The sequence below is a fragment of the Salmo salar genome, chromosome ssa24 (genome assembly GCF_905237065.1).
Source record: "Salmo salar chromosome ssa24, Ssal_v3.1, whole genome shotgun sequence".
NCBI classification, from domain to species: Eukaryota; Metazoa; Chordata; class Actinopteri; order Salmoniformes; family Salmonidae; genus Salmo; species Salmo salar.
In genome coordinates, this window is record NC_059465.1 from 40,727,585 (window position 1) to 40,741,829 (window position 14,245).

General features: G+C 41.9%; 1 protein-coding gene across 4 annotated transcripts; it reads left to right on the top strand.

Moving 5' to 3' along the window:
• The first annotated feature begins 6,512 nt into the window (after nucleotides 1-6,512).
• On the top strand, nucleotides 6,513-13,966 carry wdr31 (WD repeat domain 31). Of its 4 annotated transcripts, none has more exons than XM_014172636.2 (10): nucleotides 6,513-6,821; nucleotides 7,190-7,350; nucleotides 7,534-7,663; nucleotides 7,755-7,829; nucleotides 8,116-8,260; nucleotides 8,471-8,571; nucleotides 9,211-9,278; nucleotides 9,727-9,868; nucleotides 10,150-10,312; nucleotides 10,438-13,966. In XM_014172636.2, the coding sequence occupies exons 2-10, from the start codon at nucleotides 7,301-7,303 to the stop codon at nucleotides 10,593-10,595; spliced, it is 1,032 nt and encodes a 343-aa protein (XP_014028111.1). In that variant the 5' UTR covers nucleotides 6,513-6,821; nucleotides 7,190-7,300; the 3' UTR covers nucleotides 10,596-13,966. The 4 variants fall into 4 exon arrangements, with proteins under 4 accessions (XP_014028111.1, XP_014028113.1, XP_014028114.1 ...); XM_014172638.2 differs by having other exon boundaries at nucleotides 6,515-6,821; nucleotides 7,193-7,350; XM_014172639.2 differs by having other exon boundaries at nucleotides 6,515-6,821; nucleotides 7,262-7,350.
• Nucleotides 13,967-14,245: the final 279 nt, after the last annotated feature.

The following is a 14,245-nucleotide window of genomic DNA, read 5'->3' on the forward strand; positions in this document are numbered from 1 at the left end:
ATGTTGGCGATCTCCCCCTATCTTCAAGTATGACCAATGGCACAACACCTTATTGATATGTAAACTCAACCAATCAATAGGAATACATAAACATTGGATATACATTTCTGCAGTGTCAAGTGGAAACATAACCAGCCCTGTTACATATGCATAAGAGACATTGTGAGTGATTCTAGATCTCTGGGCCTCTCTAGCTTCTCTGCACCTGGTATCCACCAAATGCTGAACTGTGTTCCCCCGACAATTAAAACATTTAGCTTTCACATTCACAGTAATCATGTTCCCCTCCACACTTGGCACATCTTTACTTTCCTTTAAATTGAGAAGCTACATATCCCATTCTTTGGCATTTAAAACACCACCATTTGGATGGTACAAATTCTTGGACATTAAAACTAAGGAATCCCATCTGTAGCAGTCACAACCTTCTCAAACCTCAGCAGCACTGAGAAGCTTTCATTTATTTGACCCTCTTTCCTACTGATCATCCTTTTGGCCTCAATCACTTAATCTATGGACATAGAAACAAGCATCATTTCCACCGATTTCCACAGTTCTTCTTGGTTTATTGGCAGACTACGCCCAAAAAGGTGTATTGCCGCCACCTACTGTGCGGGATGAAAACAAAGATCCCAAAAAAGGAACATTGTGGGGGTGGGAAAATATCCATACGCCTAAAGACTGTCATCTTCCATTGCCGATACCCCTTTGGATTTTCCGTTGTAAAGTCCTGAAGTCCCAGATACTTTTCAATTGCAGCAACAACGATGTCCAAAGTCTTTCAAATTTCTTTGATACATTCCGTACAGTTGGTAACATTTACAAATAAACGCTACAAAATCCACCTTTTTAAAACACACAGAGTATCCTGTTGTCTTGCTTGGCACACATTCACTGTGGTGCATCTGCGGCCATATCTTCAACATTGTCACGTGCTTCTTTTCGTTGCCTAGGAGATTCACCATTTTTGATTAAAAAAAGTAACCTTTATTTAATTAGGCAAGTCAGTTAAGAACAAATTATTATTTACAATGACGGCCTACCATGGCAAAACCCGGACGACGCTGGGCCAACTGTGCGCCGCCCTACGGGACTCCCAATCACGGCCGGATCTGATACAGACTTATAAGACACTCCAATAACTGGATCATGATCTCCACCACAACTGCAGCACTTATCTTCTTCTCTCCGATCTTAAGAATACAGCTTCCTCACACACCTTAACTAGCCTAGCTTTAAACTGTGTAGGGAGGTGTTCATTGTCAGAAAAACAAAAAGAACTGACAGACTCTCCATTCACCATTCTGGTCAGGCGACGGGCACTAACCGCACCTGTTCTTCTCTTCCTTAGGTATCTAAACCTCAAGTTTCATCGACACCCCGGAGATGACTCCCTTAACAGGCCACCTGCTCCGAAGTTCATACTTCGGATGTCAAGATTCTTGTTGTTATTCTCTCTCTCTCTCTCTCTCTCATATTTCCCAGATATTCATCCTAAAAACACATCCTTGTCTGCGGGATATAGGAGAGGATATATTAAAGCATTTTGGAAATATAGACTTGTAAATACACAGATAGAATAGCTGGAAATATCAACTTTTCATATTCATGATGAATGTCACTTTTTGCTGATCAATAGACAACTTTCCAAGTAAAAAGCGCATACAGTTACGTTTTTATTTTATTTGTTGTGGCTATTGTAATCAGCAAATAAAAATCAATTCAGATTGTATTTGTCACATGTGCCAAATATAACAGTGAAATGCTTACTTAAGAGCCCTTCACAACAATGCAGAGTCTATAAATATAACAGTAACACTAATAATAAAATACCCAAGAATGGAGCTACAGTATATACAGGAAGTACCAGATCAATGTGGAGCAATATACAGGAAGTACCAGTACCAGACAATGTGGAGCTATCTACAGGGAGTACCAGTACCAGATCAATGTGGAGCTATATACTGGGAGTACCAGATCAATGTGGTGCTACAGTTGAAGTCAGAAGTTTACATACACCTTAGCCAAATACATTTAAACTCCATATTTCACAATTCCTGACATTTAATGCTAGTAAAAATTCCCTGTTTTAGGTGAGTTAGGATTACCACTTTATTTTAAGAATGTGAAATGTCAGAATAATAGTAGCGAGAATCATTTATTTCAGATTTTGTTTCTTTCATCACTTTTCCAGTGGGTGAGAGGTTTACATACACTCAATTCGTATTTGGTAGCAATGCCTTTGATTTGTTTAACTTGGGTCAAAGGTTTTGGGTAGCCTTCCACAATAAGTTGGGTGAATTTTGGCTCCTTCCCCCTGACAGAGCTGGTGTAACTGAGTCAGGTTTGTAGGCCTCCTTGCTCGCACACACTTTTTCAGTTCTGCCAACAAATTCTCTACCGGATTGAGGTCAGGGCTTTGTGATGGCCACTCCAATACCTTGACTTTGTTGTCCTTAAGCCATTTTGCCACATCTTTGGAAGTATTCTTGGGGTCACTGTCCATTTGGAAGACCCAAGCTTTATCTTCCTGACTGATGTTTTGAGATGTTGCTTCAATATATCCACATCATTTTCCGACCTCATGATGCCATCTATTTTGTGAAGTGCACCAGTCCCTCCTGCAGCAAAGCACCCCCACAACATGATGCTGCCACCCCCATGCTTCACGGTTGGGATGGTGTTCTTTGGCTTGCAAGCCTCCCCCTTTTTCCTCCAAACATAACGATGGCCATTATGGCCAAACAGTTAAATTTTTGTTTCATCAGACCAGAGGACATTTCTCCAAAAAGTACGATCTTTGTCCCCATGTGCAGTTGCAAACCATAGTCTGGCTTTTTTATGGCGGTTTTGGAGCAGTGGCTTCTTCCTTGCTGAGTGGCCTTTCAGGCTGTCAATATAGAACTCGTTTTACTGATAATATAGATATTTTTTTACCTTTTTCCTCCAGCATCTTCACAAGGTCCTTTGCTCTTGTTCTGGGATTGATTTGCACTTTTCACATCAAAGTACATTAATCTCTAGGAGACAGAACGCATCTCCTTCCTGAGCAGTATGATGGCTGCATGGTCCCATGGTGTTTATATTTGCGTACTATTGTTTGTACAGATGAACATGGTACCTTCAGGCATTTGGAAATTGCTCCCAAGGATGAACCAGACTTGTGGAGGTCTACATTTTTTTTCCTTCTGAGGTCTTGGCTGATTTCTTTTGATTTTCCCATTATGTCAAGCAAAGAAGCACTAAGTTTGAAGGTAGGCCTTGAAATACATCCACAGGTACAGCTCCAATTGACTCAAATTATGTCAATTAGCTTATCAGAAGCTTCTAAAGCCATGACATAATTTTCTGGAATTTTCCAAGCTGTTTAAAGGCACAGTCATCTTAGTGTTTGTAAACTTCTGACCCACTGGAATTGTGATACAGTGAATTATAAGTGAAATAATCTGACTGTAAACAATTGTTGGAAAAATTACTTGTGTCATGCACAAAGTAGATGTCCTAACCGACTTGCCAAAACTATATGTTTTGGCAATAAGTGTCTTCCCTGTGGCTCAGTTGGTAGAGCATGGTGTGTGCAATGCTAAGGTTGTGGGTTCGATTCCCACGGGGGGCCAGTACAAAAAAAAAATGCATGAAATGTATGCATTCACTACTGTAAGTCGCTCTGGATAAGAGTGTCTGCTTAATGACTAAAATGTAAATAGTTTGTTAACAATAATTTTGTGGAGTGGTTGAACAATGAGTTTTAATGACTCCAACCTCAGTGTATGTAAAAATTCACCCAACTTATTGTGGGAAGCTTGTGGAAGGCTACCCCAAACGGTTGACCCAAGTTAAACAATTTAAAGGCAACGCTACCAAATACTAATTGAGTGTATGTAAACTTCTGACCCACTGGGAATGTGATGAAGGAAATTAAAGCTGAAATAAATCATTCTCTCTACTATTATTCTGACATTTCACATACTTAAAATAAAGTGGTGATCCTAACTGACCTAAGACAGGACATTTTTACTAGGATTAAATGTCAGGAATTGTTTAAAACTGAGTTTAAATGTATTTGGGTAAGGTGTATGTAAACTTCCGACTTCAACTGTATGTACATGAAGGCAGGGTAAATATAGCAATTTCACAACAAATACCTAATACACACAAATCTAAGTAAAGGAACGGAATTAATAATATAGAAATGTATGGGGGTGGCCCGTCAGGAAGTCCAGGATCCAGTTGAAGAGGGAGGGGTTTAGTCTCAGAGTCCCTAGCTTGCAGTGGTGTAAAGTAATTAAGTAAAAAAAATACTTGAAAGTACTACTTAAGTCGTTTTTTGGGGTATCTGTACTTTACTATTTATATTTGTGACAACTTTTACTTTTACTTCACTACATTCCTAATGAAAATGATGAACTTTTTACTTCATACATTTTCCGACACCCAAAAGTACTCATTACATTTTGAATGCTTAGCAGGACAGAAAAATGGTACAATGCACACACTTATCAAGAGAACATCCCTGGTCATCTCTACTGCCTCTGATCTGGCGGACTCACTAAACACATGCTTCGTTTGTAAGTGATGTCTGAGTGTTGGAGTGTACCCCTGGCTATCCGTAAATTAAATAAACAAGAAAATGGTGCCTTCTGGTTTGCTTAATATAGGGAATTTTAAATGTACTTTTGATACTTAAATATATATAAAACCAAATACTTTTACACTTTTACTCAAGTAGTATTTTAGTGGGTGACTCTCACTTTTACTTGAGTCATTTTCTATTAAGGCATCTTTACTTTTACTCAAGTATGACAATTGGGTACTTTTTCCACCACTGGTAGAGACCAGGGCAGACAGGTTGAGACAGTACAATCTCTGTCTACTCATGGGAAACTGTTGAGTGTGAAAAACCCAGCAGGTTTGAAGTTCTTGTCACAAACTGGTGTGCCTAGAATCTACAACCATACCCTGTTCAAATGCAGTTAAATCTTTTGTCTTGCCCATTCACCCTCTGAATGGCACACATACACAATTCATATCTCAGTTGTCTCAAGGCTTAAAAATCCTTCTTTAACCGGTCTCCTCCCCTTCATCTATACTGATTGAAGTGGATTTAATTTTGAAGTGGATTTAATTAACAAGCGACATCAATAAGGGATCATAGACTGACCAGGTGAAAGCTATGTCATGGAAAGAGCAGATGTTCTTAATGTTTTGTACACTCAGTGTTCATACAGATAGCATTTGGATTACTGTTGCAGTGCTATTTGAGTTGTTAATTGGATCATTTTTGTAATTTTAACTCTTTTTCTCCCCAATTTCTTGATATCCAATTACGATCTTGTCTCACCGCTGCAACTCCGGAGAAGCAAAGATCGAGTCACACGTCCTCCGAAACATGACCCGCCAAACCACGCGTCTTAGCACCGGATCGCTTAACCCGAGCCAGTTGTGACACAGGCTGTAGTGACGCCACAACAATGCGGCATGCCGTAGACCGCTGGGAGGCCCCTTTCTTGTTACATTTTTGATTATTTGTGTACTTGCTTTACATGTTACTGCATTTTTAGGAGCTAGTAAACATAAGCATTTCGCTGCGCCCGCTATAACATCAGCTAAACAGTGTACGCGACAATGAACTTTTATTTGAAAGGAAAGAGAATTCGACCTAGGACTCTGACACCCTCTCACTAGGTCTACAACTTGCCCCTCAAACTTGCCCCTTAAGTCACCTGATCATTTAGAAGTGAACTTTGATTCATTGCTAGTCCAATATGACCTTCCGTTGGCTCACTGCATTTGTGATGCATATTGGGATGTTCCAGTGTACTCTTATCCTGTGGTGTCCACCATCCTGGCTGTCTGCCCTGGAATTGCCATGTTGGCGTGGTGATAGTTATGGTGTATGGAGAGGATGGAACCACATATAACAAGCGCACAAAGCAGGTGTTCACTACAAGGAACCAACACAACCTGACACTCATTGACTAGAAATGCCAATGTGAATGCCATTCTGAATCTCCCATAAATGTCCTTGAGAGGCCCACTCCACCATTAGCCATCCCCTAAGGCAGTTACTAGACCATGGAATTGGACTGCCACATGACTGGTACTCAGACTAGATTACAATAGCTACAACATTAAAAAAAAATACTAATAAATGTTACTGTATGTATTTTTTATCAGGTAGGACCATACAGCACTAAATGAGAGCTTGTAAACTAAAGTTTACAATCATCAAAAATATGAATAGTTGATATTTCTTACTTTTGTATCTGTGTTTACAGGTCTATATTTCCAAAATGCTTTAATATATCCTAATGTTTGTTTCTTTATGTAGGGAAAATAGTTTAAGCAACATAAGAGCTTGCAATATTGGGTTACATCATCTTACGGGGCCTTGCCACGCCACTAGCTTAATTGCAGAAAATCACAGAAAATGAGAGCACGGACTTTTATTTGGTAGTAGACTATTAGAAAGCTATTGTGTGAACGTTGCTCCTCCCTCTGTGTCAGGTGACCTCAGTTCGCCTGGTAACAGAGAAAGCGTCGCTAGGAAGTGAATAGTGCGATGAGTTCGCGGCAAAAAAAAGAAGCTTTTTTTGAGGAAATCTACGGCGAAAGTTTACGAATTCCGGAACGGGAGTACAGTTTATCTGCGAGAAGGGAGTAAAGTTGTCTAATTTATCACAATTATGCTTCGTCGCGTGCTAGCTAGCTCATTCACATCTCGTGGCATGAGAGATAAAACAAGATTAAGTTAGCAAGCTAGCTAGCCAGCAGCTAGCTAGCTTAGTAGTCATAGTCAATTACGCACCCCAGCTGGGCAGGTAAGCAAAAATCGATCTGGCTTGCCACCACCTGTTTTAGCTCGACAAGTCGCTGTAAAAAAAAAATATATATTTTATCTGTTTACCATTGAAAGTATCGTTAACCTGGTATGTGTGTCCGAATAACACTGCTACAGCTATGGAAGTTGTGTCGTCGTCGGTTGGGTTAATGCGATGTGGCAGTAATCATAATAGGATTTCACCCTCCTTTCTGAATAAAGCTTCCTTCTGTCTGTCGCCCGGTTTATTTATTTAGCTCATGGAGTGTTTACATCATCACACAGTTGAATAGGTAGACTACTGTAATGGTGTCAAGTGACATAGTGGGTGCACGTTGCATTAATCTGTGTATTGGGTTGATATTTCAGCAGAAGGTGGTTGACAGTTGAAGAATAACACTACCCTAATCTGCTCATATGGGTTGGGGACCTGGGTGGTAGCCCTGCTTGCTTCCACAGCCAGGTTGTGCTGACACAAAAATGGGGAAACTTCAGAGCAAGTTCCGACGGTCGCGCTCTGAACTGTACAGGTAAGACAGCCAGCAACATCAACACAGGCTGAGTGACCCCATACCTAAACCTGTTTAAGACAGACTCCTGATGTTTTATTGATCAGATAATCTGTGAGGTGCTTGGTTCACATTGTAACAATCCCATGACATACCTCAAATAGGTCTAATAGATCATTGTGCAATTGTACTGTGCCTCTGCAGGGCGACCAAAGGTGATGGCGAGGATGCTGCTGTTAGTCAGGTGATACAGTATGAACCCGCCCACCGTGACGCCGTCAACTGTGTCACCAACCTGACCTCAGACCTCTGTGTGTCTGGAGGAGGTGACATGGTGAGTAAATTGACTAGGTTTTATGCATGTGTTTTACGAGTGACAATATAGTACAGGAAACTGACTGCTAATCTGTCTCATCTCTCCCCAGGCAGTGGTTGTGTATGACTGGAGAGGAGGGAAGTTATGTCAGTCATTCCAAGGTCACAACAGAGAGGTTACCAAGGTAAACAGCCAGTGCACTCTGAGGTAGTTGAAGAAAGAGGGTGCAATGTGGCTGTGGCTATTGAATGGATGCCTGCCGTTGTTTTATTAGTGTGTTTGTAGTCTTTAGAATAGATATCAATTGTGGTGCTGGGAGTAACAGTAGAAAAATACATCTTCCACACACGATTTTACCTCTGCACATTTGTTGTCGTCGACGTTTCGCTACAATACCTTTTTTTGTGTGTGTTTTGTAGATATTCTGTATCTAATTATCGAGTCTCCTCCCCCCTCTCTCTCTCTCCCAGGTGGAGTGTTTTCCTGGCAGCACCTGGATCTTCAGTGCGTCTCGAGACAAGAGTGTTATGATGTGGGACCTCAACCAGGGGGACGAGCCCATCCAGGAGTTCTGTGGCCATGAGCTGGTGGTCAACGGGCTGGCCGTCAGTCCAGGTAGAAACAGGGTGAAGTTTCCCCTAGGTGCAGATCTAGAATCAGATTTCCCTCCTCACCCAATCTTAACCTTTAACTATTAGTGGGGAAAATTCAAGATCAGCGTCTAGGGACAACTTCCCCCTTCACCCCTCAAACACTTGCATTAACACCTTATCAAACACCATAATAAATACCTGTGTGTGTAAACCATACTTGTATTTTCGTTAGATGGGTCGAGGCTGTGCACTGGTTCCCGTGACAACTCCATGTGCCTCTGGGACATTGAGTCTGGCGAGCGTGTGCATAAGAACACAGTCTCCAGAAACCTGGTAAGTGACTCTTCTGTCCCTTGATTTGAGGGTACTATAAAAAGGGTTTATAAAGGTAGGATGATATCTCATACCCTGTGTCCAAATTATCATACTTCATACTGTTTACTATAAGTATTTACTAGGCACTAACAGTACTGCATACTATTTAGAAACACGGTTTAGTAAAAAGTTATACTAGTACAAATGATGAACATACTACAGCTCCATACTGAGGAAGTGTCGTCTGTTGCACCGTCATAATGGAAAGGCAATTTAATTCATGAATATGTTAAAGTGAAATCACAAAGTTTGGTGATGCGTTTTGCATACTTTGCACCATCTCACTTTTTAATTTGTACTGAAAGTGCCCTATCTTAAATGTTACTGCTGACATGCAACATTTTTAGGATCATATCAACAATGGACTAATAAACTATATATATATATTTATTTATTTATTTATTTTGAAGTAAAATATCCCTTTAAGGAATTCACACTATATGAAAAGGGGAAATGAGTATGACATCCTGGCATTTAAAGCATACAAAATGTAGATGCATCTTGCACACTACTAAACGTTATATTATTACATACACAAAAAAGTATTGTAAATATTATTCCGTATGATCATTCGTATAGAGCCTGACTCTTTTTCAGGTTACTCATGTGTGCTGGGTACCTGAGAGCAGCTCCATCGTTCAGACATCCGAGGATAAAACCATCAGGTAAGTTGTTATAGCCTGGTCCCAAATCTGTCGGTGCTTTTACCTACTTCATTGTCAAGCCAAACATGTTTTGAATACCAATTCCATAATGAGTTTGCAAGAGAACAGTAACAGACTGGCCCCCAGGCTATAGGACGACAGACTGGCCCCCAGGCTATAGGACGACAGACTGGCCCCCAGGCTATATGCTGTTGGTAGTCCCTCAGGGTATGATCACTAACAGTGTTACTGTGTGTAATGCAGTCAGAGGAGGCTAGTGGGAGGAGCTATAGGAGGACGGGCTCATTGTATAGGCTGGAATGGAATGAATGTTCCATATGTTTAATGTGTTTGATAACGTTCCATTTAATCCATTCCAGCCATTACAATGAGCCTGTCCTCCTATAGCTCCTCCCACCAGCCTCTGAATGCAGTGCTCCAGGTTGATACATGCATTTTGAATGTGCAGGGTGTGGGACAGTCGTACCTGGCAGGTCACTAACACGTTCCCAGCCAAGCAATACATCCAGACACACTGTGACATCAGCGCCAACGGTAACCACCTCCTGTCCAGCAGCAATGGCTTCGGAGGCCAAGGCTGTGAGGCTACGGTGAGTCCCCTTCAACCCTGTCTGGGTTTCCAATTCTCTATCCTTTTCCAGAACTGTGCACTTGTTCACCCCCCCCCCAATGAAAGGCATTGGTTTGGTGCAAGAATGACTGAAGGAAGTTTCTACCATGTTGCTCACACCTGTCCATCCCTTTTAAATTGATGAGGGGGAAGTGTACAAGTTCACACTCCTGTAGAGAATTGAAATGAAGCCCGTCCCTCCGGAGTATTGTTACTGTGTGAAACCCACATCACTCATGTGTTTTCTGTGTGTGTTTGTAGCTTTGGGACCTCAGGCAGCCTGGCTGTAAGGTGGTGGAGTACCGGGGCCACCGTGAGACCACCGCTTGCTGTGTGTTCCTGCCCTCCAGCCCCGGGGGCCCTGCGCTCGTAGCGTCCTCGTCTCACGACTGCTCAGTCAAAATCTGGGATCAAAACACTGCAGGTAACACTGCCCTACACTACCCTACGATGCCCTACCCTAGTGAGCTAAATGGCCTCTCTCTTCTCATCATGTTTATTCTTCTTGGTTCTTTCCTATTTTCCTTGTCACTCTTTCTCTCTCCGAAGCCTGTCTGACCACTCTGACCCTGGATGGATCAGGTCCTTTGGTGTCTTTGGCCCCAAGTGACTCCAGCAGTCTGCTGTGTGCCAGCTTTAACACAGGGCTCCACATACTCCACCATCACAAGGATGGGCTGGACCTAAAGGAGGTGGCGCGCTTCTGATGAGGGCACAGGACCGGTGCCGGCACGGTAACCCGAAACCCCAAATCCCCTACACTGTGGGCCACACAGACCTCCAAGCCAGCGGGGCCCTTTAAGTCAGATGGACCTGATCAGGAGACACCATCCCTGGGTCAACTGATGGGAGAAGACCCCTGCGAGTCATTCTAAATCAGGGAGAGCCCTAGACATTGTACTCAGAGCATCAGGCGAGGCCCAACTGCTTTGGAATGTCTTGGTACAACAGAAATGTTTTGGATGTTTGGAGACTAAGTGGATAGTGATAGCTTTAGCACGTACAATTAGCCAAATTGCTAACTGTAAGTAGACAATTGTTGAATCGTTAATCAGATAGTTTAGGAAAAAGTGTAACCACTATAAAAATAGAGCGGACAAATAAATCATGAATCGTTTAGAGCAGGGGTGTATTCACTAGGAACCAAACGGGCCCGAAATGTGGAGGGACTAAACTGAACTTGTCCAATAAGCGCAAATGTTCATTGCAAAATATTCAGTTGCAAAATGCATTTTGCTACGTTGTACACTAATGAATACACCCCAGTCGTGTCCCACTCTAATAAAGTGTCTACTTCAGACCGGACTAGGGTGAAACTTCACAGGAGGAGATTGACACTTACGTTCTTACGACAGTTTATTTGAAATGGCTTCACGACCCCATTTTAATAATATAATAACAAATTTATGCTACATTTTATCAGACGCTTTTATCCAAAGTGATGACTTAGTCATGCGTGCATATATAATTTTTTTTACGTATGACTGGTGCCGGGAATCGAACCCACTATCCTGGTGTGGCAAGCGCCATACTCTACCAACTGAGCTACAGCGCAACTCGGCAGTGCTAATGTCGACCCGGGTTGTAATATTCGACTTCTGTGACATACTCCGTTATTACGTTGGCAAAAATGTAACTTATGGAATGCAATGTATTTGTATTAAACTGACTGAGATACTGCCACACCAAGGGGCTTTCAGCGTTTGCCAAACTAGGGGTCGCGACCCCTTTTGGGCTCACAAGTTTTGAAAATAGGGGTCTCGAGAGAAACTCTGAAATAAAATGTTAAATTTGCGCTTGGTTAATAGAAGCGGGATTACATCAGTAACCTCCGGTAGTCGCTAGATATGGTTGTAATAAACAGAGCGGTTCTGTTTTCTTCCTACAAATGTGGCTCCATCTTTCGAATGGTTTAAGCTACAAAATATTATGACCCCCCCCCCCCAATCACTGAATGATAAGACTCTCAGGAACACATGTGTGTCTTCCCTTCTGCAATGCCCACAAGCAGGACTCATTTAGAACAGAATGGACAAGTCCGACAAGCAGAACTCATTAGAACAGCGTGGACAAGACCAAGCACTAAATCAGACTGGGGGGGAAAATAACATCAATGACGATGTCATTTTCTTCACAGAAAATGATACAGTATAAAATGATTGGCTGATGATCTTCTGAACTTCCCGATGCATTTCAGTCATTTCAAAACATATGTCCTTCAGATTGAAATACTGCCAAAAGTACTGTCAAACTGATTTGTAATAGACTGTCATAGCCCAAATTTTACAAGTTAACATTGGCTGTTGATTACGTCACTTTTTTATTTATTTTTTTCAAATGGTGGGGTCGCGAAAACATTTTTCATATCAAAGTGGGGTTGCGGGTCAAAACAGTTTGGGAATCCCTGCTGTAGATAGTTACCTCTGAGGAATTGGATCGGCACGGAGAGACACTATACCAACACATCATGAAAGGGCTTTAGCTACAGGAGTTAACTGGCCAGTTACATGGCTAACACATTCTGATGGGAACACATCCCATACAGTTTCAAGTTTTAATGTCATGTGCACAAGTACAGTGAAATGCCTTTTCTTGCGAGCTCCAAATGTAGCACAAAAAAAAGAACACAAGGTAGAACAAAAATAAGAAGAACGCAAAGTAAGAAGCTATATACAGGGTCAGTTCCAATACCATATTAACAATGTGCAGGGATACTGGAGTGATAAGAGGCAGATATGTATAGGGGTAAGGTGACTAGGCATCGGGATATATGATAAACAGCGTAGCAGCAGCGTAAATTATGATTGTATGCGAGTGTGTGTGTGTACGTGACTAGAGTCCTGTGAGTGTGCATGGAGACAGTGCAAAAAATAAAATACACGGGTCAACTCAGAAAGCCCATGTAGCCATTTTGTTAGCTATTTAGCAGTCTTACGGCTTAGGGATAGAAGCTGTTCAGGAGCCTGTTGGTGTCATACAAACATACACCGAATGAAAAAATATAAAGAGCAACATGTAAAGTGGTGGGCCCATGTTTTCATGAGCTGAAATAAAAAGATCCCAGAAATGTTCCATATGAACAAAATGCTTATTTCTCAAAAATGTTGTGCATAAATTTTTTTTTTTTGTCCCTGTTAGTGAATATTTGATCCTTTTGTCAAGATAATCCATCCACCTGACAGGTGTGGCATATCAAGAAGTTGATTTAAACCACACGATTATTACACAGCTGCACCTTGTGCTGGGGACAATAAAAGGCCACTCTAAAATGTGCAGTTTAGTAACACAATGCTACAGATATCAAGTGTGCAATTGGCATGCTGACTGCAGGAATGTCCACCAGAGCTGTTGCCAGAGAATTGAATGTCAATTTCTCTACCATAAGCCACATCCAACGTCGGTTTAGAGAATTTGGCAGTATGTCTAACCGGCCTCACAACTTCAGACCATGTGTAACCACGACCTCCACACCCAGCTTCTTCACCTGCGGGAGTATTTCTGTCTGTAATAAAGCCTTTTTGTGGGGGAAAACTCATCAAACTGATCGGCTGGTCCTGGCTCCCAAGTGGGTGGGCCTATGCCCTCCCAGGCCCACCCATGGCTGCACCACTGCCCAGTCATGTGAAATCCATAGATTAGAACCTAAGGAATTTATTTCAATTGACTGATTTCCTTATATGAACTGTAACTCAGCAAAATTGTTGCGTTTATATTTTTGTTTAGTATGCATACAAAAATTGCATCAGTGTCAACCATGAGTGGCATGGTGAGGAGCCACAAGCATGAGATGCCACTGTTTTGTGTAATAATCAATGATGCTCTTGGTTGGAATCTAACCGTCCCATTGTCTCCTTTAGTTACGTCACAAATGGGACCCTATACCCTATTTGGTGCACTACTTTGGACCAGAGCCCTATGGGTCTTGTTCAAAAGTAGTGCACTAAACAGGGAATAGGGTGTAATTTGGGATGCAAACCATATTTGAATAGAATAAGAGAAGGGGTGTGTGGGTCCCGTTGTGTTAGCTCTGTCTGTGTTGGTCTTTATGTTTGATCTAATAAATCTGATTGTTACTGTTTGTCAGTCTTTTGTTTTACCAATGCCAACACATTCACTAATCTCACCAATGGAATGACAATGCTTCAATCTCTGAGTCCTTAGTGGACACCCTCAAAACGATGGAGGGGGGGGGGGGGGGGTGACAGAGACAGGTCTCATTTGTCTTTACCTACAGCTCCAGGTTGAATTTTCCCCTATGTTCAGATCTAGGATTAGATTGACCTCCTCCCCCAACCCTACTCCTTACATTTCTCCTGTCAGTACATTTGTCCTGTCCTTACATTTCTCCTGTCAGTAC

Coding starts and splice junctions, on each gene's coding strand:
- wdr31 (XM_014172636.2), top strand. CDS start 7,301: ATGGGGAAACTTCAGAGCAAGTTCCGACGGTCGCGCTCTGAACTGTAC. Junction 8,572..9,210: donor ACACAGTCTCCAGAAACCTG/GTAAGTGACTCT, acceptor ACTCTTTTTCAG/GTTACTCATGTGTGCTGGGT. Junction 9,869..10,149: donor GCCAAGGCTGTGAGGCTACG/GTGAGTCCCCTT, acceptor GTGTGTTTGTAG/CTTTGGGACCTCAGGCAGCC.